The sequence below is a fragment of the Sceloporus occidentalis genome, unplaced genomic scaffold (genome assembly GCF_023333645.1).
Source record: "Sceloporus occidentalis isolate IW3139 unplaced genomic scaffold, rSceOcc1.0.p SCAF_4, whole genome shotgun sequence".
NCBI lineage: Eukaryota > Metazoa > Chordata > Lepidosauria > Squamata > Phrynosomatidae > Sceloporus > Sceloporus occidentalis.
Window position 1 is genome coordinate 36,224,702 of NW_028316984.1, and position 24,698 is coordinate 36,249,399.

The 24,698-nt window shown below is 42.2% G+C and overlaps 2 protein-coding genes across 3 annotated transcripts in view; one reads left to right on the forward strand and one right to left on the reverse strand.

Annotated features, from left to right (window-relative positions):
- Positions 1–288: 288 nt before the first annotated feature.
- SCRN3 (secernin 3) lies at positions 289–23,408 on the reverse strand. Of its 2 annotated transcripts, XM_089519722.1 has the most exons (8): positions 23,213–23,293; positions 14,558–14,729; positions 12,963–13,144; positions 11,287–11,486; positions 9,528–9,740; positions 4,972–5,134; positions 3,636–3,816; positions 289–2,377 (listed from the first exon to the last, which is right to left on the reverse strand). In XM_089519722.1, exons 2-8 carry the CDS (start codon positions 14,726–14,728, stop codon positions 2,222–2,224), a joined length of 1,266 nt encoding a protein of 421 aa, XP_089375848.1. In that variant the 5' UTR covers position 14,729; positions 23,213–23,293; the 3' UTR covers positions 289–2,221. The 2 variants fall into 2 exon arrangements, with proteins under 2 accessions (XP_089375848.1, XP_089375849.1); XM_089519723.1 differs by lacking the exon at positions 14,558–14,729 and having other exon boundaries at positions 23,213–23,408.
- Positions 23,393–24,698, forward strand: part of LOC149313738 (corepressor of RBPJ and splicing regulator-like) — a 34,121-nt gene continuing 32,815 nt past the window's right edge. Inside the window, exon 1 of the mRNA XM_089519724.1 lies at positions 23,393–23,551. Within this exon, the coding sequence (XP_089375850.1) occupies positions 23,480–23,551 (72 nt within the window). The 5' untranslated portion in view covers positions 23,393–23,479. The remainder of the gene's footprint in view (positions 23,552–24,698) is intronic.

Sequence of the window (24,698 nt, forward strand, 5' to 3'; positions counted from 1 at the left end):
TCCTTGGAGGTCTTCAAACGGAGGCTGGATGGCCATCTGTTGGCGATGCTTTGATCTGGATTTCCTGCATGGCAGGGGGTTGGACTGGATGGCCCTTGCGGTCTCTTCCAACTCTATGATTCTATGATTCTATGAAATGCAACGATCAGGAAACATTCACCCTGAGTCCTAACTTTGCAAAAAGGCAAGGTAAAAATAAAGCAATACAATACTTTGTTTCAATGAGCTTTAGGTTCAGTCTACTGGATTGTAGCATTAGTGTGTAACTACATAGGAAATGACAACAACTTTGTTCTTCTATTGTCTTTATTCAAAACTCTTTCAGTGTAACTGATTTTTAATTTGCCTGCTTTCATTTTTACAGATAAATTATGCTTCATGCTACTTTAATCTCCAATATAAATATAATTAATAAGAATACCATAGTTAGCATCTTTAGATTGAAAATATTACTTGACAATCAAACCATGAAAATGGGAGCTGGGATCCTGCCACCCCTCACCCCCAGTAGCAAACTCACAATAACATCTTCCCTAGGGGAAAAAATTAATAGATTGTTTTGTATAATGGCTGGAATTCACTTAGGAAGTTGTATGTAACCACTGTAGATCTGTACCTACCAACTCTCGGCCTGCCCCCCTCCCCATCTCTGATTACTAGGCATCAGCCTTTGCAATCAGTGGGGGTCTGTTCCTGTTGATCAGGAAGCAGCTAACTGCTGTTTCTATCTCCTCCTTTACCTTTGGTAAGATGGGCAGTAAAACCACTGGTGTAATCCCCTCTTGCACCACAGCTTGTTTGTGTGAGTGCAACTGTCAGCTGTTTCCCAATCAGGAAGAGGAATCCCTCCCCTTGCTGGTAAGTGGGGGACTTTCAGAATCTGAAAATATCCCCTAAACTATAAATATGAACCAATCACAAATGTGTAACTTTATGGTACACATTCATAACTGACTTCATGAATTCCAGCCAATCTTTTTAAATATTTAGAAAATGTTAAGTGCTTTAGTGAAACTAGAAAGGCTACAGCAATTTCACACAATTTCGCAGTACACGTATAAGTCTAAAAATACTGGTTGGCCAAGTGCAAATAAGGAACCTACAGTTACACATTTGCAACTGCTACGTATTCACTAGTTTAGGGGTAATGCAGACAGCCAGTGTGGCATAGTGGTTTGAGTGTTGGACTATGACTGGAGACTAGGGTTCAATTCTCAGCTCAGCCATGAAACACTGGGTGATCTTGGACAGTTCACATGCTCTCAGCCTCCGGGGAAGGCAATGGCAAATCTCTTCTGAACATACCTTGCCAAGAAAATCCCACAATAGGATCGCCTTAGGGTCGCCATAAGTATGAAATGACTTGAAGGCACAACAAGGGACTATGAAAGTCCACTAAACTCCACTTACTGTAAACAGCCACTGTGATTGACAAAGGTCCCTTGTCTGTCATGAGGGTTTATGATGTGTCCTTTTTCTGCCTTTCATGCTAGAGATTGCTCACGTGAGGGTTGGAATCTCAGGCAGTTGCTTCTCGATTGACAGGAGAATGGACCCCTGTTGATCCCAGCAACTTCTTACTGGTAAGTGGGGTTGGGCTGATAACACCAAAATTACATAACAACAATCTTATGATAGTATGTAGTATGCAATGGTTGTATAGGATTCTGGCAATTGTTTCTTTTGTAACAGAATCAGTGGCAATTTATACTTTGGTTTGTAAACTGTTAAGTGTCCACTTTGATCCATTTGTTCACAGGATGACATGAGTTCCATTATTAACTTTTGTTCTTGGGGTTTTTGTGTGTGTAGTTTTTTCAATCTATAATGTTACTTCATTCACACATTTATTAGATATGTTAAAGATCACATGATGTGATATTCTTAACCTAGTATAGAATTTGGCTTCAATTGCAAAATTTACAGAATGAAAGTCTCTGTCATCAGCAGACTTACCCTATCTATGTCTATTCAAAAATTAGCCTCAGTGAGTTCAGTGGAGTAAAGAAACGAGCATAGATTTGGCACTATATAAAAATATTTTTTACACATATTTTATACTTGGTACTTGGCTTGGTTAAGAGTCCACAAATCTAATATCAAAATCCTCTACTTCTCCAGTCTGATTACAGTAAATGCAAACTGGCCAAACTAGCAAATGTGCAAAGAACAAAAATGCTTTGGGGACTGTGTGAGAACACTAAATAATTGCAAATGTTCCTTAAGTATATGCACAGATTTCATCTTCTGTGCAATTAGAAAAAAGATGAACTGCTTGATCAACATCAAGAAATCCATTCTGTAGAACAGTCTCCATTTGATTAATCTTCTCTTTTTCCAACTTTCGGATCTGTTTCATCATGATTTCACCCTTCTCCTACATAAAATACATTTTAAAATAAAATTAAGATAACACTTGCACATAAGATTAACGTCTTAAAAATTATATCTATCCATTAACATCTGGGATGCAGATTCCATATAGGTGGAGCTATATACCAAAATGCTGCAGTGTGTCCTTCAACCAGAATACTCTTGTTCAGGACTCAGATCAGCTTAAAAGGCAACCTTATGGTGGATGTTCTGCAGGATTTGTGGATAACACCTTTACTACTATCTTATATAGTGATAAAAGAGTTCATGTTCAGAGCTGACAGTCACCCCAAATCTTCATTATTATATGGGCTAAGGATAAAATCTTGTGGTGCACAGTCCCATATAAACTGCTGTCTACAGGAGGATACAAGAAGCTGTTAAGGCCTGAGCAAGTCAGTGATCTGCCTGCCTTTCCTACATGTCGGTGCTTTTAACCAAAATGTTCATTATTCCATCTTTCAGCTGCTGCCATCAACAGATTAACTGCAAATTTACAGTTTGCATGGCTTCCAAATACCATAAAAATATCCTTGCTGACTTGGAGGCCTGTCTACTAGAGCACTCTGTTCCCACAGTGGCTAACCAGATGCTAATAGGCTGCCCATAATCACAACAATAAGGGTAATAACATCCTCATGTTCCCCAACAACTGATAGGCAACTGATGCCTTTCATGCAGCCTCTGATATACTGCCATCATGGCTTGTAGCACTGTTGATAACTTTATTCCCCAATGCATCTGCCTTATGTTCTCTAAAGTTGTACACATTGCAGTTGTAGATCTTGTGGTTGTAAAGTCCCCTGTTTGTGCTGTACAAAAATGGCACTTCCTTTTATAATTTATCCTCCTCTTCTCTTGGATGATAATAGCAGGAGAAGTGTCATGCTAGGCACGTAACTATATGCCCATGTAATATTATTAAATGGCACCAGCAGTACTAAATATACTACTGGATGGCAGTTTGTTTAATGCAAAGCCAGTAACAGTAACAGATGCATGTACCACATCCAGTTTGAAATGGTACTTAAGAGTTAACTGGCTTTGCCAGAGCTTATTATACATTGTATCCTCTTGACCTTTCAAAAGGTGGCTGTGAGTGACTTGAAAGTTTATATGCTAGAGAAGTCTCTCATCCACAAACTGAACTATTAAATCACATCATCCTTCTTCAGGCAGAGTAACTTGCAAAAATCCTTGTTGAATTTTATCTTAAAGTTAACACACTTCATAATATACAGATTTGACTTCTATCAACATACCTTAGAGGATTCCATTATGAGAGCTGCAGTTTCATGTCTTTTGTAAAGTTCATGCCTTCTGTCTGGCTTAGTTTGAAACCTTGGCTGCTTTCTAACTGGATCTTCAAGACCAAATACTGGAGAACTAGTTTTTTGCAGCTGGGTAATATTTGGCACAAATGTAAAAGGTTTAAAAACAGACCTAGAGTGCAAAAGGAATCATAATGTAAAATCAAAATTACCAAACATGCACACGTTACTTGCACCTGCTTTTTAATCTTTATCCAGGCAGACGGACATTTTAGCTCATCAGTCATGTTCTGTGACAGAACTCATATTGGGTCTACAAAGGAGACATGTTACAGCATTGCCACCAGAAGGGTTATAAACTATGTCCTTGAATTTCAGTCCCATGCCAAGTATATATTTTTTAAAAAGCAAGAGAGATCTGGAACAAAAACTGTTCCACCAAAACTACAGCATTTGTGTTGGTTCCGTGTTTTGCAAATAGGGAGGACAACTGAGCACTACCCAGAAGCATTCACTTCATGTGAACATGCATCTTGCTATGTATTTTATATGTATTATCTTACTAGACAGGCCCCTTCCCCACCACCACTCCCTTCTCCTTCTGTGTCATGTCTTTTTAGATTGTAAGCCTGAGGGCAGGGAACCGTCCAATTAAAAAGATTGTATGTACAGCGCTGTGTAAATTTACAGCGCTTTATAAATAAAGGTTAATAATAATAATAATAATAATAATCTTCTGGCTCTGGGTATTTAAATATTGTTAATGCCACACCACAAAATGTTCCTATGGACATGGGCATCTTTAGCTCAGAGTGCAGGACAAGAAATGTCCATCGTACCCACCAACACAATGTTGGATTTAGTCCTGTATGTTTATTCAGCATCAATCCCAAGGTAGAGACTAATTCTTCAAGCCTGTTGTCTTAAACCAGAGAGGACTGAACCATTAGTAGAATAAATTGTTATAACAACAACAAAAGTCACTTGTGCAACAAATTGGATAGTGCCTTTCTAAGAAATTATTAGTAAGTTAAAGTTTAATACTTGTTGATAAGAACTGCTCAAGCATTAAACATTTTCTTGAGTGTTCCCTTTGAAAGTGTTGGGAACCATATCTATTGTGTAGTTGTGTTTTTTCTTCTCTGATTTTTTTATGACTGGTACTGATCCCCCATTTTGTATGAGAGAGAAAATTCTCCCATTAAGACTTATCTCTGGACTTTCTTAAAGTCTGAAGCTGTTTTATTAAAAATTGCTAAAGTAATAAGATGTATAAAGAAAAGATACTCTGCTAGAATTTGGTTTTATGACATTTTATTTGTATTACCTGTCAGGGTCTGGAGTTCCAGTGAAAAAATGTATGCAAGGGAGGTTTGGCTCTTGTGGGAGTATAGAAACCATGCTTCCAGTAGTCATAAAGCTACCTTCCATATTAATGCCACTCTCCTTATCCCGAAGGATTGTCATCATGATCTCAGCTGTTATTTTGCCTATGGAACAGAAAACAGCATGCATTTTTGTATAAAAGTTTTCAATTAAACTGTACATACATACATTAAAATCACATCAACAGCACCTGTTCAAAACCCATTTACAAATTTGTTCTGAACAAAGTGATAACTACAACAGAAATGGCAGAAAATAGAACACAGCTTTTCCTTTACCTTCTGCAAAGGTACTAAAAAGTAGTGTTTAAATATGAAACATCAATTTTTTTTCAAAGAAAAAGATTACTGAAACAAGTTTCAAACTTTACAAGGTTTTCTTCAGGGAAATCTAGACTTGTTACGAGGACAAACTCTACTTTTCTATGTAAGTTGTCCCTTTTGGATAATACAGAGGGTTTATCTGTCCAGGATTTTTTCCAAAGATTTTCACTCAGCTGGGTGCACAAGTAGAGCATGAAAACAGGGATGGGCAAAATGTGGTCCTCTGGTGTTGCTGAACTGGAAATCTGAATAGACTAGAAATCTGGGCCAAAGCTAACAAAATGAAATTCAATATGGAGAAATGTACTGCACTTAGGGTGTTAAAAATGAAATGCATAGATATAGGATGGGGGACAACTGAACGAGACTATGTGCGAAAGGGATCTGGGAGTCCATGTAGACCACAAGTTGAACATGAGTCAACAGTGCGATGAGGCAGCTAAAAAGGCCAAAACAATTTTAGGCTGTATCAATAGAAGCATAGTGTCTAGAGGCTGTATCAAGAGAAGTAATAGTGCCACTCTATTCTGCTTTGGTCAGGCCCCACCTGAAATACTGTGTCCAGTTCTGGGCATCACAATTCAAAAAGGATGTGGAGAAACAAAGGAGGGTGACTAAAATGGTGAAGGTCTTGAAACCATACCCTATGAGGAATGCCTTAGGGAGCTGGGTATGTTTAGTCTGGAGAAAAGAAGGTTAAGAGGTGATAAGATAGCCCCGTTTAAATACTTGAAGGGATGTCATATTGAGGAGGAAGCAAGCTTGTTTTCTGCTGCTCCAGAGACTAGAACACAGAACAATGGATTGAAACTGCAGGAAAAGAGATTCCAGCTGAATGTCCTGACAGTAAGGGCTGTTCGACAGTGGAACACACTCCCTCAGAGGGTAGTGGAGTCTCCTTCCTTAGAGGTCTTTAAACAGAGGCTCGATGGCTATCTGTCAATGGGGATGCTTTGATTGAGATTCCCTGCATGGCAGGGGGTTGGACTGGATGGTCCTTGTGGTCTCCTCCAACTCTATGATTCTATGATAAGCTATCATTGTGAAACAGTACAGAAAATATTGTGAAAATATAAAGCTAACAAAATCAAATTGTAGTTAACCCAATGAAGTTAACAAAGAATAATGTATTAGGAGCATAAATCCAAAGCAATATATTTTAAACAAAAAAATCAGATACAAAACATTTTAGAGAGAGAGAGAGAGAGAGAGAGAATCTTAGAAGTATGAAAAAGTACTCAACCAAAACACTGATATTGCTAAAGAGTGTTTCCATTCCTTCCCTTCAGTTGGAAGTGGGTTCACTACAGATAATCATCTTGTCTAAGGCAAGGGGGTGGAGGGAAGAGACCCATACTGAGCCAGGTTATTTACTGTTACTATCAAACTCATTAAGTAGAAAGAAATCTTTTAGCTGGCAATTATCTACACTGTACTACCTTTACATTAAAGGAACTTGTAGGAGTGACACCTCAATGAAGCTTCGATAGCAGAACTGCCATCAGCTGCTATAGTAGACAGTGGCAGTTCATGTGTAAGCTGCTATGAGTAAAAGAATGTAGGATAAGGACGTAACATGTGGGGGCAACTGGGCTGGCTAAGCAGATATCCCTCTGTCACCACTCTATGTGCTTCCTTCCCAAAGCTGCATGTTCAATGGAAAAGGACAACCATGACAAATAGGAGTGAATCTAGGATAAGGATCAAAAAGCCAGGAAAGCAATGTTGACAAAGAGAGTGCTCCAAGAGAATGAACAGAACTTGCAATGTTACTTTAGTAGTTAATATGTTAGTGTTCCTTAAAAAATGTATTATTTATTGCCCACCACTTCATGTGCATCGTGCAATTTTGTTTATTTACTTGTTTAATTTTTTTAAATCCTAAAAAAGAGGAAACTGACCAAGCCTCTCCCACAATGATCCTCCCAAATCCAGAATTTTGGAAATAAGTTATTTGTATCACCAAAACACAACAATGTTGACAGCTGTTATATTATTTTTCAAAAGAGCACAAATGTGCCCTTCTTATACCACATGTTGGTAGATTGCTTTTAACATGTTCCTTTCGAACTCTGTGAATGAGGCAAAGAATGGGCAGAGGGAAAAGGCCCATCACTAAGAGCTGCAGAGTGAAGAAAAGTTAGAGAATACATATGATTTTGAAATAGCCAGCCAAATCTTGGCTACAGGTCTTTAATTTGTATGAATGCAACCTTCACTTTCTTTTAAAAGAAAGACTTAGTTTTCCAATTTAGATTTTCAACTTTTTTTCTGTAAATTTCTAATGCTCCATGACCTTTTGTGAATAACAATTTTAATATTAAAAACAAATCCTCCAAATCAATTTTAGAAGATTTCTTTTTAAACAACCAAAAGTAAAACCAGAGACTAGTGTATTACAATAATGATTTTCCTCAAGGTATGGGAGAAAAGGCTTAAACTGCATAAGACTGATAACTTGAACACCTGGTGTGACTTAAAAACAAGTGAGGTAAGTATCTGAAAAATGGGGATTTAGAATGTAGTCACTGATAGAACCTCTACAAGGCCACTGCATTACACAGGTATTAAAAATGTTCAGTATTCAGAACCTACAATTCCCCAAATGAGTGTAGGATTTGCATGATCACAAGGGTATTATAGCTGTAAGTAATCCACTAGGAAGTACAGAATAGCTGCTGCAATTGGGGGTGACAGGGCTCAGCAGAATGAATACTGAAACACTGGGGTGCAATTTTATTTAGGTTTAATTTTTCCCCCAATGTGTATGTGATTTTACATGCAATTTTCATATCCATGTTGTAAGAAAATAATACTGAGTTAATGGGTGTTGTAAGAATCAGATGTTGGAAGTGTTCAAAAGATAGTGTAGTTCTTTTTACATACCGTAGTCTATATTGCTATGCCTTTTTACTAAGGCCAAGGCACTCAAAGTTTGATGAGAGGCAAACAGAAACTATTGGGAAATAAGAATTAAACTACAGTAATTCAGTTAGTATGTAAGGCTTGAGGAAAAATACAGAAGAGAGATCCCTACTCCAAAAAATGAACATTAGACACTTGACTTTGAGGGCAGATATCAGTATTCACTATTCTTATTTGATCTTAGTATTGCTTTAAATAGCTAGGTAGCAAGCACTGGGATAAAATGCTGGCCACAAAAATCTGCTCATAATGATAAGGAAACAAAAAGGGGAGACAAATGCTGATCCAGGGCCAATTTTGGGAGGGCAGTGAATAAATAAATAGTGATCTTTTCCTTTCATTACCACTGCGGCTTCTCTTCTGTTTGCATACATCTTTATGTGAGTGCAGAGACTGCCAAACCAACCTTAGTATAAGCCATCACACAAATGGCTGGACACTATAGGATCCAAGCTGATATATCAAAAATTAATCTAAACATAGCTGATGTCTGTAAGAACCTGTTCAAGCATAGACAGGTAGTAAGATCTTTAAGATTATTGAATGATGGATGGTGTTTATATTTCCAGTCTTGAAGAATTGCTGTAACAGGAACGCACAGGATCCAACCATGCTGACCAACATGGAATAGTCACAAAAACATAATTTAAAAGTGCATTTAAATTTATAAATATCAGACTTTTCTAAAGCAAAATTGATAGACTGCAAAACATCCAGTTCAAAAGGAGCTATCATGGTTACATCCACCTCATATGCCTCAAAGGGACATTGCCTGCAGGACATTGGCAACATTCAGCTGAACTAGCCAACTTTTTTCTGAAGAGATATTGTGGTGTGGAATTCATCCACGAATGAGACATAGTTGATTCCCAGATTCACAAGTACCTCTTCAAGTGATATAGATCTCTCAGAGGGGCCACACCACCTACATTTGGTATCAGGAGCTATGTGTCCGACATTGTCTCCCCAATGAAACTTGTATCACTTAAAAGTAACAGAATTAAAATGACCTTAAACTCAAACATGCAAGCTCTATAAGGAGAGCTGTTCTAAATGAAGTGAAGGTTATTGTACAACTTATAAGTATGTAAGAATTTGACAAAAGTCAAAAGAAAGAAAAAATATCTCGATAGTAAGTCATAAAATATTCACATTTCCAGTAGATCTACTTCATTATTATAAGGAGAGAGTTCTTAGTTAATTATTTAAACATACAAATGTAAAGTCCTTCATGACTTAATAAAGGTACCTTCATATTTCTTCAGAAGTTTATAGCCTTCACAGTATCTGCCTCTTGCAGTAGTCATTCTGGCAGTGTTTACATATGAGTATGTGGCAGCAAAATCAAATTCTTTTTTGCCATCCCACCAGCCTTTGCTTGTTGCATAATTCCTGACTTCTGGATGCTCACGATCAATTTTGGTTGTTATTGAAAGCTGGTTGGAAATATTCCTTACTCCTTCTGTTTAAAAATGTGGAAACAAGTCAAAGGTTAAAACAAATCTCTTAATTACATTTCTTTCAATCTGCTGCACAAAACCTTTAAGAAATGTTTAGAGTTAATTCATGGATTACAGCAACAGATTTCAGAAAGTTACAATTCCAGCAATATGGATCTATTTGTCACTGATTTTCCCTGATTATTTTATATCCTTCCTTTCCATCTGGAAAGCAAAAACCAATCAACATGATCAAACTAATGACATAAAATTGTTGAAAATCACTATAAAAAACATAAATACTTATGATAATCACAGTCATAATAACAGAATTCAAAGATATAGTCTGTTGAAGCAGTACGTAGAGAGATCTTGTTTCAAAGGTGCTACAAGATCTTGTAGTACGTTTGAGAGAAGATCTCTACATACCAATCATAACAATAATTCACATTAGTCAAATTATGGTTATCATAAACCAGAGTAGGAATTATGTGGCCCTTTAGATGTTGTTGAACTACAACGTCCTGCATTCATCACCACTATATTGGCTATGGCAGCTGGGACATGCAGTCCAACAATAATTGTAGTCCTGTATGGCTCAGCATAGTGCATAGTTGGGCCATATACACATATACACACACACTATTTAATGAAAAGCCTCTGAAGCCTACCTGCATGGCCATTCTTTACTCCGTGGTAATGAATTACAAAAACACATGGCTATGTCCCTAGACACAAAAAGCTAAGAGTAGCGCTGAGGTCTCCAGAGACTACCAGTGAATCTCAGCACTGAAGTCACCATTTCATGTCTGACTGTTGGAATGGAGGGAGGGCCCTTCATCTGTCTCTGTCTTTTTTAGATTGTATGCTTGAGGGTAGGGAACTGTCAAAATAACAATTTGGAAGCCACTCTGAGAGCATTTCTGTAAAGCGGGGTAGAAACACAATAAATAAATAAATAAATAATTTTAAAAATCACATTTGAAAATGAAGAAGTCTAGTTTCTAATTTTTAAACCACAAATTAAACTACCTATGATTCTGTGGGTGAACAAACTGAACTTAAAAAATAAGCTTTTAATTCAATGCATAAAACACAAATCTAAATTGAGTAATTAGATTCTAATTTATTCAGAAAAAAATGAGGGATGACTTGTGACTCTTCACTCAAGGACACAAGCCACTCTTTGTTGCACCTCCTGAAATTCCTTCTTGTATCCCCCTGGGAATGTAGGCTCCCCAGGTTGGAAATCTCTGGATGCAAGAGGAAGAGAAAGGTGGGAAATTCAAGAAATGGCTATGGCAAAACTTCATGTAAAACAACATCAGCAGCAACATCATCACTGTGACTGCCTAACAGTTCAATCTTGTTTGTTAAATCTGAATTAGGCAGGAGCAATTACTAGTAAAAATATAATAGTAAATACAGAACTAGGCCTGCCTTCTATGAAGCCACAGTAGCACCAGTTATACCACTTTAATTAGCACAGCATATGTTCAAGCATAATAAGACAAGGGGAATTGCAAGTTATAAGTGTATAATCCACTAAGTTAATATTAGTAATCATACCTTCTATTTTCTCTGCAGCCCAGTGTTTTCCAGAAGTTTCCAATACCCAAGCTTCTTTTCTGTCTGCTATCAGAAAACTATTATGGTATGTAAATGCCATATGACTTTCCATGCAGTTTCCACCTTGGCCATATATGTCCAGCAACTCAACAATGACAGTGACAGCTTTTTCTGCAGTATCAGCTCTTTCAAGCCCAAGCCTAAAATCAAATAAATGTGTTACCTTTCTGTAAGATTATTTTCTAAAACTCTTCAAAATAAAACTGAAGTTGAACATTGTTGTAATTAGGTAGAAATTACTCTATTATGTCCTCATGTTCATCATCACTACTGAAACAAAAGGAGGCTTTATAGAGGAAAAACTACCTGCATATGTACAAAACATCATCCTAGTATCCACACACCTAACATTAGTACACATGCCAAAAAATAAAATAAAAGTCTGTATTGTTATATGGACTGGAGTGATTCATAATGGCAGATTTTTAAAACGAATGATAAGCTAAGCAGAAGCTTCTTCCATACAGCCATAATGGACTGCCAGAACTAAACAAAATAATGGATACAGGTGACAAGGTAATGGATTCTCCATGAAGGAAAAAGCTACATGTGAAAATTTGCTTGAGAATGGACCTGAGTTAAATCTAAAGAGGAGGAAGGTCTTTCTTTCAGATCTACTGCCCTGGGTAAGTCCCACTCCCTGTCTCAGGAAGGCAATGGCACCCCCTGCCCAACAGATCTTGCCAAGAAAGTCCCATGATTCCAGACCATAAGTCTGGAATAACTTTAAGGCACACAACAACACCAATAAGTAAGGATATAGAATACAGGGAAGAGCTCTGTCTAAAGTGAAAAACCACAAAGCAGGATGCTAGTTTTCCACTGCAGAGAGAGATCATACACAGTACTGGAACAAAACAAAACAAAAAGTGTGTAGGATCTAATCTGCAGTGTAAAAATAATGCAGTTTGACACCACTTTAACTGCTATGACTCCATGCTATGGAATTCTGGGATTTGTAGTTTGTTGTGGCAGCAGAGCCATCTGACAGGGAAGACTAAATATCTCACAAAACTACAAAATCTAGAATTCCATCACATTGAGCCATGGCAGTTAAAGCAATGTCAAACTGCATTATTTCTGCACTACAGAACAGACCTGAGTTTGGTGTGTTTTTTTAAATATTTCTGTCAAAATTAAACAGAATTTTTCTATTTACTGCTTATATTGTTTATATAATGAACAATTACATTGCTATCTTTATGGGAAATAGCTTTTGGTCTTCATAATACCTGGACTAAGAAAAATAATCAGTTCCAAGGACATTTACCACATTTGTTTTCCTTCCTAGTAGCATCATAACACTCACTATTTTAGAGCCTGAGACATCTAAGCCTTATGGGCACAGGCCTTTGACATACACACCTGTTTTATCACTTGGTAACTACCATATCTGTGAAAGCACCATGAAAGATCAAATAACATTGCTAGATGTTTCCTTGTCACTTTACACACAATACTTGTCAGAGACAGCTGTTCACTCATTTGGCTGCAAACTATCATGTGCAAAGTAATAATGGGATGAAGTATAAATACACAGGTCCAACAGCTCCAACTGTCTGCACATTTGTAAAATAAGATTTGACTGAACACATGTAAACAAATGTTTTCCAAACCTGACAAGATCCATGCCTAGGAGTGCTTCCTCATCACAGACTTCTTCCTTCCCCCACACTGCTTCATTCCCAATGCAAACTCCATGCTCATTGGCCCCCATCTCAGCACCCCACAGCCATGATGGGCGACTCAGGATAACTGCATACGTTTTTGGCACTTGTTCAATTTGGATGTAAGTACACTACAAAAAAGAGAATTCCATAACATGAATCACAACAGCCTAAAAAAATCACATGCTGAATTCCATATTGCTTATACAGTGCGTCCTCGTTATCTGTGGGTTTGCCATCCATGGATTTAAGCATCTGTGGATGGCAAGCCCCATTGTCCCCAATGGCAGTGCACGCACATGGCCACGGGGCCATTAGGAACAGCCTCTGTTGTCCCCAATGGTGGTGTGTGCATGTGGCCATGCTGCCATTAGGGACAATGGGACTTCACGTAAGCCCCTGTTGTTTGGGGACAACAGGGGCTTACTTGAAATCTCATTGCCCCTAAAGGTGTTGCAGCCGCATGCACATGCTGCCAATGGGGACATGGGACTTGAAGTCCCATGGTTTTTGGTATCTGCGGGAGGGGGTGCAGAACAGATCCCTCGTGGATACCAAGATACCAGTGTACTGGATACAAAATTGCACAAGCACATTTCCAAAGACTTCCAACTGTTTTCACCGCAACCCTCTGTGCCTGTTGAAAGGCGATCTTGAACAGCTGTGTACACCTAGCCAGATGCAAAATGATTGCAACAACATTGAGACCTTTGGCAGCCCTCGGAACACAGATGTAATCATTTTGCATCTGGCTAATGATGTGAACATAGCCAGACGCTTCTCCGATCCTGCTCGCTACCCATAAGACATTGAATGGCCAGGTTGGTGGGCGGGACAAACTTCAGAAGACAATCATGCTATGATGACTCATACAGGGTCACAGACAATGTGTGTAGTTCCAAACATAAGTAATGCAAAAGTTGTATGAGGTAAGATAATGTAGAATGTGGCTGATAACATTATGAAAAGTAAAGTGAGCAGCCCAGGCTCTTCTAGAACCCCATCTCCTGATTAAAAATACTCATTCTTCCTCACCTTCAGATTCCACCAATAACCTTTACCAATGTTTCTATGATTTAAAAATTAATTCTAGAATATGCCAACCTTTTTTGCACTAGTCATGTGAAGTTTTCTAAATTATGATATGGGTACTGATGCCAAAACATGCCAATAACAGTCTTAAGACTGCATTGCTTATTCATCTGAATCTTTTTCTCTCCTTGGTTTTTCTTTCTTATGTTTAATATCCCTTCTACTATAAATAGTCATACTGACCCAGGAGCTATTGCTGTTCATTGCAGATAGACTGAGCTAGATCAACCAAAGCTCTAATGATATAAAGGCACCTTCCTATGTTGTCAACAGCCCATTTATTTGTAGCTTGTCATTCATAACTGACTTCCAAATCCAGTCAAGATTTAAGTGGCGTATCAGCGTGTAATTTTACTTGGGAAGAAAATATTTGTCTTACTAATTCACCCTATACAGAGAAAACATCCTAACATGGTTTCATGGTCTTCCTAGACACTGGACTTTTTTCTTACCTCTACTTTTTCTACAGGACTATGAATTGCAGCAGGGAAGTACACAATCTCTTGGACTTCATCAGATGGTCTGTCTGAGTTCTTACCAAAGATGATCCTATTGCCATGTGTGGCAGGAGGTAGAGCCACAAAAGTATCACAGGACAAAGGTTCAACACTCCTGAAAGCCATCCTGGAAAATAATGTAATAAAACAAACAGCTACCACTCTGTGGATATGGCACAATGATAAAGAATCATAATTTCTATCAGGAAAGAAGTTTTATGAAAGATAGAAATTTTGAAGAAACTTGTGAAGAAAATCCTGTGATAGGTCACCATAAGCTGGAAATCACTTGAAGGCACACAACAACAACAACAGCAACAACAATAATGCCACATGTACCACAGGTGTGTCAGAGAGAAAATTGTATGTACTATTATATAAATCACAGAATCATAGAGTTAGGAGAGACCACAAAGGCCATCCACTCCAACCCCTACCATGCAGGAACTCAGAGCACCTCCAACAGATGGCCATCCAGCCTCTGTTTAAAGACCTCTAAGGAAGGAGATTTCACCACTCTCCAAGGGAGTATGTTCCACTGTCAAACAGCTCCCACCACTCTCCAAGGGAGTATGTTCCACTGTCAAACAGCTCCCACCACTCCCCAAGGGAGTATGTTCCACTGTCAAACAGCTCCCACCACTCTCCAAGGGAGTATGTTCCTCCTAATGTTTAAGGTGGAATCTCTTTTCCTGTAGCTTGCATCTATTGTCCCGTGACCTGTTCTCTGCAGTAGCAGAAAACAAACTTGTTCCCTCCTCAATATGACATCCCTTCAAATATTTAAACAGGGATATCACATCACTTCTTTACCTTCTCTTCTCCAGGCTAAACATTCACAGCTCCCTAAGTCGTTCCTCATAGGACATGGTTTCCAGACCCTTCACCATTTTAGTCGTCCTCCTTTGGACACACTCCAGTTTCTCAACATCCTTTTTAAATTGTGGTGTCTAGAACTGGACACAGTATTCCAGGTGAGGCCTGAACAAAGCAGAGTAGAGTGGCACTATTACTTCCCTTGATCTAGACACTATGCTTCTTTTGATGCAGCCTAGAATCGCATTGGCCTTTTTAGCTGCCTCATCACACTGTTGACTCGCGTTCAACTTGTGGTCTACTAGGACTCCTAGATCCCTTTCACACGTAGTCTTCTTAAGCCAGGTGTCCCCCATCCTATATCTATGCATTTCTTTATTTATTTATTTCTTTTTGCCCTAAGTGCAGTACCTTACATTTCTCTGTGTTGAAATTCATTTTGTTAGCTTTGGCCCAGCTTTCTAATCTATTCAGGTCATTCTGAATTTCTGAATCCTCTGGAGTGTTAGCTATTCCTCCTAATTTGGTGTCATCTGAAAATTTGATAATCATGCTCTCTATTCTTTCATCTAAGTCATTGGTAAAGATGTTGAATAGCACTGGGCCTAGGACAGATCCCTGTGGCACCCCACTGGTCACTTTTCTCCAAGATGAAGAGGAGCCATTGCTGAGCACCCTTTGAGTTTGGTCAGCCTTACTGAAATCAAGATATGCAATATCCAGAGTGTTCCCTTCATCTACCAAGCTGATAATTTTATCAAAAAAGAGATCTGATTAGTCTGACATGACTTGTTTTTCAGAAACCCATGTTGACTTTTTGTGATTACGGCATTCCCTTCTAAATGTTCACAGACTACCAGTTTAATGCTCTAGAATTTTTCTTGGTAGTGGTGTCGGACTAACTGGACGATAAATGTTAGGATCCTCTTTTTTTCCCTTTTTGAAGATGGGGACAACATTTGCCCTCCCCCAATCTGCTGGGACTTCTCTTGTTCTCCAGGAGTTCTCAATTGCCAATGGCTCCAAGATTACATTTGCCAGTTCTTTTAATACCCTCAGATGTAGTTCATCTAAGGCTGAGAGAATGTGACTTCCCCAAGGTCACCCAGTGGGTTTCATGGCTGAACCAAGATTCAAACCCCAGTGTCCAGGGTCTGAGAGGTGCAGCGTTGTGGGCCTTGGAGAGTCTGTTCAGGGTCTGTTGTCACTGATGGGTAAGTGGGAGAGCATCCTTTCTTGCTCACCCAGTAGCCATGCCAGTCCATCCTAGTGTACTTCCCCACCGGGAGACACCCAGTGGGATTCGCACCCCTGTATCCCCTTAGTGACGCCACTGAGTTCAACAGTCAAACCACTATGCACGCTGGCTCTCTAATGTAGTTTGACACCACTCCTATGGAATTCTGGGATTTGCAATTTGACAGATTATGGAATCTGGGCATTTGTAGTTTGAGAAAGGCAAGCCTTCTCTGCCCAAGAATGCTGGTGACTCACAAAACTATAAATAGCAAGATTCTGTACTATTGAGCCATGGCTGTTAAAGTGGTGTCGAACGGCATTATTTCTACAGTGCAGATGCACCCCAAGGTAATCTGTGAAATACTGGATGGTATGGAATAGCCAGAATGGTGGAGGTTTGAGCGTTGGACTATGACTAAAACCCAGCGTTAAATTCCCAGCTTGGCCATGAAACCCCTTGGGAGACCTTGGACAAGTCACACGCTCTCAGCCTCAGGGGAAGGCAATGGCACTCCCCCCCCACAGAAACTTCCTCTTGATATGTTCACCTTCGCTTACAGTTGCAAACCGCTTAGACACTGTTAGTTCAGTATGATGTGGTATATAAATGAAGCTGTTTGTTTGTATTTTGTGTTTCCGTAAGTCAGAAACAACTTGAAGGCACACAACAACAACTATAGCCAGATACACACACGTGTGCACACACCGGGTGACACTAGGCAAGTCGCGTCCTCTCAGCCTCTGAGGATGGCAGTGGCAAACCCCCTCTATTGAACCTTGTCAGGAAAACCTCATGTCAAGCTTGCCTTACGGTCGCCATAAATCAGAAATGTCTTGGGAGGCACACAACAACGACAGACAGACAGACAGACAGATAAGACAGACACACAGGGTGATCCTGGGCAAGTCATACTCTCTCAGCCTCAGGGGAAGCTAATGGCAACCCTCCTCTGAACAAATCTTGCCAAGAAAACCCCCATGATAGGTTCACTTTAGCGTCGCCATAAATTGGAAACAATTTGAAGGGACACAACAACAACAACAACAACAACAGATAGACAGACAGACACACACACACACATCAGGGTGACCCTGGGCAAGTGGCATGCTCTCAGCCTCAGGGGAAGGCAATGGAAAATCTGTCTGAACAAATCCTGCCATAAAACCCCTATGACAGGTTCGCCATAGCGTCACCATAAGTAGGAAACAACTTGAAGGCACAGCAACCAAAACGATAGATAGATAGATAGATAGATAGATAGATAGATAGATAGACAGACAGACGCATACACACAGGGTAATCTTGGGCAAGTCACACTCTCTCAACCTCAGAGGAACACAAAGGTAAACCCTTCTCTGTACAAATCCTGCCATGAAAACCTCATGACAGGTTCATCCTTAGAATCTCCATAAGCTGGAAATGACTTGGAAGATGATAGATAGATAGATAGATAGATAGATAGATAGATAGATAGAGGACAAATGACAGTGCTTACTCTTAGGGAAACCATGCTTGCCCATAGAGAATCATTGAGGAATACTTGCCCATGGAGAATACTTGCCCATAGGGAATCATTGGGGAATTCTTGCCCATAGAGAAACATTGGGCATTACTTGCCCATAGGAAAACATAGAAAACATCTCCAATGCTTCCCTATGGGCAAGTATTCTCCAGTGAATCTCTGTGTACAGGTATGGTTTCACTATGGGCAAGTCCTGTCATTTGTTCCAATATGTCCCAATAGACAGACACATTCCTCCACTTGGTGACCTTGGGCATGTCACACTCTCTCAGCCTCAGGGAACGACCATGGCAAACCCCTTCTTTAGAAACCTTGCGAAGAAACCCCCCGATGAAGCCTTAGGGTGGCCGTAAACCCAGAAACGACTTGATGCAAGGCACACAACAACAACAACTCTGAGGAAGTAGACTGAACTCTGCAAAAGCTCCTGCTGCCAACTTCTTTCTTCCAGTGAGTCTCAAAGGGCTACAAGACCTCTCTATGTACTGATTCTACAGACTAACATGGCAATATCTTTGAATTGTATCCTTGATAATGAGGGATTAAAAACACAAAACAACACCCTTCTGTTCCGTGGAAACCTTGCCATGAAAACCCTGGGCAGGTTCCCCTCAGGGTGGCCCATAAGCCTGAAAGGACTTGGAGGGGCACGAAAAAGTGGTGTACAGTCATCATCATCATCATCATCATCATCATCATGATCATATTTTTATCGCTCCCCTTCAATCAACACTGAGGCAGCTTATATCAGTAAAAACCATATAATACAATAAAATAAACCCCACTACCCCCTCCTCCTTCCTTAAGACAAATTGACATAATGATCACAACCTAACAATGACTAAAGTGAAGTACACTCATCCCTCCACATTCGCTGGGGTTACGGGCTCAAGACCCCCATGAATGTGGAAAAACAACAGATAACAAAAACATTATGTTTGTACCTGAGAGAACACCTCTCTAGGGATCTCTGGGTCCTCCAGGGCAACTCTGTGGTCAACATCTGCCAGACACTGACTATAGAATTGTGCTGGAGGAGTTACAAAGGCCTAGTGGAGTGTTCTCTCTAGGGATCTCCGGGTCCTCCAGGGCAACTCTGTGGTCAACATCTGCCAGACATTGACTATAGAATTGTGCTGGAGGGGCTACAAAGGCCTAGTGGAGTGTTCTCTCTAGGAATCTCTAGGTCCTCCAGGGCAACTCTGTGATCAACATCTGCCAGACACTGACTATAGAATTGTGCTGGAGGGGCTACAAAGGCCTAGTGGAGTGTTCTCTCCAGGAATCTCTAGGTCCTCCAGGGCAACTCTGTGGTCAACATCTGCCAGACACTGACTATAGAATTGTGCTGGAAGGGCTACAAAGGCCTAGTGGAGTGTTCTCTCTAGCAATCTCCAGGTCCTCCAGGGCAACTCTGTGGTCGACATCTGCCAGACATTGACTATAGAATTGTGCTGGAGGGGCTACAAAGGCCTGTGGAGTGTTCTCTCTAGGGATCTCCGGGTCCTCCAGGGCAACTCTGTGGTCAACATCTGCCACACATTGACTATAGAACTGTGCTGGAGGGGCTACAAAGGCCTAGTGGAGTGTTCTCTCTAGGGATCTCCGGGTCCTCCAGGGCAAATCTGTGGTCAACATCTGCCAGACATTGACTATAGAATTGTGCTGGAGGGGCTACAAAGGCCTAGTGGAGTGTTCTCTCTAGGGATCTCCGGGTCCTCCAGGGCAACTCTGTGGTCAACATCTGCCAGACATTGACTATAGAATTGTGCTGGAGGGGCTACAAGGCCTAGTGGAGTGTTCTCTCTAGGAATCTCTAGGTCCTCCAGGGCAACTCTGTGGTCAACATCTGCCAGACATTGACTATAGAATTGTGCTGGAGGGGCTACAAAGGCCTAGTGGAGTGTTCTCTCTAGGGATCTCCGGGTCCTCCAGGGCAACTCTGTGGTCAACATCTGCCAGACACTGACTATAGAATTGTGCTGGAGGGGCTACAAAGGCCTAGTGGAGTGTTCTCTCCAGGAATCTCTGGGTCCTCCAGGGCAACTCTGTGGTCAACATCTGCCAGACACTGACTATAGAATTGTGCTGGAGGGGCTACAAAGGCCTAGTGGAGTGTTCTCTCTAGGGATCTCCGGGTCCTCCAGGGCAACTCTGTGGTCAACATCTGCCAGACACTGACTATAGAATTGTGCCGGAGGGGCTACAAAGGCCTAGTGGAGTGTTCTCTCTAGGGATCTCTGGGTCCTCCAGGGCAACTCTGTGGTCAACATCTGCCAGACACTGACTATAGAATTGTGCTGGAGGGGCTACAAAGGCCTAGTGGAGTGTTCTCTCCAGGAATCTCTAGGTCCTCCAGGGCAACTCTGTGGTCAACATCTGACAGACACTGACTATAGAATTGTGCTGGAGGGGCTACAAAGGCCTAGTGGAGTGTTCTCTCTAGGAATCTCTAGGTCCTCCAGGGCAACTCTGTGGTCAACATCTGCCAGACACTGACTATAGAATTGTGCTGGAGGGGCTACAAAGGCCTAGTGGAGTGTTCTCTCCAGGAATCTCTAGGTCCTCCAGGGCAACTCTGTGGTCAACATCTGCCAGACACTGACTATAGAATTGTGCTGGAAGGGCTACAAAGGCCTAGTGGAGTGTTCTCTCTAGCAATCTCCAGGTCCTCCAGGGCAACTCTGTGGTCGACATCTGCCAGACATTGACTATAGAATTGTGCTGGAGGGGCTACAAAGGCCTAGTGGAGTGTTCTCTCTAGGAATCTCTAGGTCCTCCAGGGCAACTCTGTGGTCAACATCTGCCAGACACTGACTATAGAATTGTGCTGGAGGGGCTACAAAGGCCTAGTGGAGTGTTTTCTCTAGGGATCTCTGGGTCCTCCAGGGCAACTCTGTGGTCAACATCTGCCAGACACTGACTATAGAATTGTGCTGGAGGGGCTACAAAGGCCTAGTGGAGTGTTCTCTCTAGGAATCTCTAGGTCCTCCAGGGCAACTCTGTGGTCAACATCTGCCAGACACTGACTACAGAATTGTGCTGGAGGGGCTACAAAGGCCTAGTGGAGTGTTCTCTCTAGGAATCTCTAGGTCCTCCAGGGCAACTCTGTGGTCAACATATGCCAGACACTGACTATAGAATTGTGCTGGAGGGGCTACAAAGGCCTAGTGGAGTGTTCTCTCTAGGGATCTCCGGGTCCTCCAGGGCAACTCTGTGGTCAACATATGCCAGACACTGACTATAGAATTGTGCTGGAGGGGCTACAAAGGCCTAGTGGAGTGTTCTCTCTAGGGATCTCCGGGTCCTCCAGGGCAACTCTGTGGTCAACATCTGCCAGACACTGACTATAGAATTGTGCTGGAGGGGCTACAAAGGCCTAGTGGAGTGTTCTCTCCAGGAATCTCTGGGTCCTCCAGGGCAACTCAGTGGTCAACATCTGCCAGACACTGACTATAGAATTGTGCTGGAGGGGCTACAAAGGCCTAGTGGAGTGTTCTCTCTAGGGATCTCCGGGTCCTCCAGGGCAACTCTGTGGTCAACATCTGCCAGACATTGACTATAGAATTGTGCTGGAGGGGCTACAAAGGCCTAGTGGAGCGTTCTCTCTAGGGATCTCTAGGTCCTCCAGGGCAACTCTGTGGTCAACATCTGCCAGACACTGACTATAGAATTGTGCTGGAGGGGCTACAAAGGCCTAGTGGAGTGTTCTCTCTAGGGATCTCTGGGTCCTCCAGGGCAACTCTGTGGTCAACATCTGCCAGACATTGACTATAGAATTGTGCTGGAGGGGCTACAAAGGCCTAGTGGAGTGTTCTCTCTAGGAATCTCTAGGTCCTTCAGGGCAACTCTGTGGTCAACATCTGCCAGACATTGACTATAGAATTGTGCTGGAGGGGCTACAAAGGCCTAGTGGAGTGTTCTCTCTAGGAATCTCTAGGTCCTTCAGGGCAACTCTGTGGTCAACATCTGCCAGACATTGACTATAGAATTGTGCTGGAGGGGCTACAAAGGCCTAGTGGAGTGTTCTCTCTAGGGATCTCTGGGTCCTCCAGGGCAACTCTGTGGTCAACATCTGCCAGACACTGACTATAGAATTGTGCTGGAGGGGCTACAAAGGCCTAGTGGAGTGTTTTCTCTAGGGATCTCTGGGTCCTCCAGGGCAACTCTGTGGTCAACATCTGCCAGACACTGACTATAGAATTGTGCTGGAGGGGCTACAAAGGCCTAGTGGAGTGTTCTCTCTAGGGATCTCTAGGTCCTCCAGAGCAACTCTGTGGTCAACATCTGCCAGACACTGACTATAGAATTGTGCTGGAGGGGCTACAAAGGCCTAGTGGAGTGTTTTCTCTAGGGATCTCTGGGTCCTCCAGGGCAACTCTGTGGTCAACATCTGCCAGACACTGACTATAGAATTGTGCTGGAGGGGCTACAAAGGCCTAGTGGAGTGTTCTCTCTAGGGATCTCTGGGTCCTCCAGGGCAACTCTGTGGTCAACATCTGCCAGACACTGACTATAGAATTGTGCTGGAGGGGCTACAAAGGCCTAGTGGAGTGTTCTCTCTAGGAATCTCTGGGTCCTCCAGGGCAACTCTGTGGTCAACATCTGCCAGACACTGACTATAGAATTGTGCTGGAGGGGCTACAAAGGCCTAGTGGAGTGTTCTCTCTAGGAATCTCTGGGTCCTCCAGGGCAACTCTGTGGTCAACATCTGCCAGACACTGACTATAGAATTGTGCTGGAGGGGCTACAAAGGCCTAGTGGAGCGTTCTCTCTAGGGATCTCTAGGTCCTGCAATGTGAGTTTTGGTTACAGTTGACCATAGAGATGCTCTGGAGGACCTAGAGATTCCTAGAGAGGACATGTTTATCTAATCCGTGAATAATCAAAGCCGCAACTATGGAGGGACTAGCGTACAGTTAACGTCATTATTTCTATGATCCCATGAAAATGCAGCCCAAAGCCACGCAGTAGGAGGCGGGGGCCTTCCCCCTAGTCCTCAGTCCCTGCTACTACTACTACTACTACTTACTTTCCCTCCGAGGGCCGCACCGCCTTCCTCGAGGCTCCTTTCCTCCGTCTCCGAGTCGGAGGGCGTCCCTCGGCGGCCTGCCTTCTCAGGAAACAAGGCCGCCGCCTCCGCCTCCGCCTCCGCCCCGGAAGGAGCAGGCCGCATCCCTGAGGGAGTCTGAGGCCCAGGCGCCTACTCCCGACGGAAGCCTCTGCCGAGGCGAGGAGGAGGGGGTCTCCCTCTGGGCCGTTCCCTGAAGAAGGAGCCTAGGGCCGCTCCTCTGCCATCATGGGGAAGTCCTTCGCCAACTTCATGTGCAAAAAGGACTTCCATCCCGCCTCCAAGTCCAACATCAAAAAGGTGAGCCATCATCATGCCTCCCTTCATCATCCCCTCCGAAGAGAAAGGGAGGCAGAGAAGAAGAGGCACAACGCTCTCCCCCTGTTTTCATCCCCATCCTGACCAGGCACGACCGCCTCCTCGGCCTGTCCTACATTACGGCCAAACAATAGCCACCATAATAACCTCCATCCCAAGAGGATCATAAGAGTGTTTTCAGCTTTTATGGGGTCATGTCCTCCATTTTGAGCAGGACTCAGAAGCATGAATTGATCTTTATGCTGAGTGTATTTAGCTTGGTCATGTCCTCCATTTTGACCCAGGCTAAGAAGCACGAATTGATCTTTCTGTTAAGTGTTTCGAGCTTTGATTTGGTCATCTCCTCCGTTTTTTTCTTGACTGCCCTACATTTTGCGGTGCCTTGTCCTCTTTTGTGGCGAGGACCCCTGGTCACCCTGCGCCCCTGGAAGGAAGGAGAAGAACATGGGAATTGTCAGGTTAAAGGTAGAATGTAGGGTGCATCCAAAGCAGTGGTCCCCAAACTGTGCCCTTTAAGGGAATTTGGACTTCAGCTCCCAGAATCCCAGACTATTGGCCAACATGGCTGAGGCTTCTGGGAGATGAAGTCCAAAAGCTCTTAAAGGGCATAGTTTGGGGACCACTGATCTACACTGTGGAAATAATGCAGTTTGACACCACTGCCTGGAATTTGTAGTTTGACAAGGTCTTCTCTGCCTCTTGTTGTTGTGTGCCTTGAAGTCATTCCCCATTTCCAGCCACGCTAAGGCTAAGTTATCATGGGGTTTTCTTGGTACATTTCTTCAGAGAGGAGTTGCCATTGCCTTTCTCTGAGGCTGAGAGAGTGTGACTTACAGTCATCCAGTGGGATTACATGGTTTAGCCAGGATTTGAACCCTGGTCTCCTAGTGTCCTAGTCTCCTAGTCTAGTGCTCAAACCACTACCCACACTGGCTCTCTTGTTTTGCTGCTGCTGTTGTGTGTCTTCAAGTCATTTTGGACTTATAGCGACCTTAAGGTGAATCTATCAAAGGGTTGTTTCCTTGGCAAGTTTCTTCAGTGGGGGTTTGCCATTGCCTTCTTCTGAGGCTGAGAGAATGTAACTTGCCAAAGATCCATCCAGTGGGTTTCCATGTCTGACTGGGATTCG

Bases quoted from the DNA above. Each gene is read 5' to 3' on its own strand.
- SCRN3 (XM_089519722.1), bottom strand. From the start codon at position 14,728: ATGGCTTTCAGGAGTGTTGAACCTTTGTCCTGTGATACTTTTGTGGCT. The intron at 13,145-14,557 runs GTAAGAAAAAAG...TCTTTTTTGTAG, and splicing joins GTCCTGTAGAAAAAGTAGAG to TGTACTTACATCCAAATTGA. The intron at 9,741-11,286 runs GTATGATTACTA...ATTTTTAAACAG, and splicing joins GGCTGCAGAGAAAATAGAAG to AAGGAGTAAGGAATATTTCC.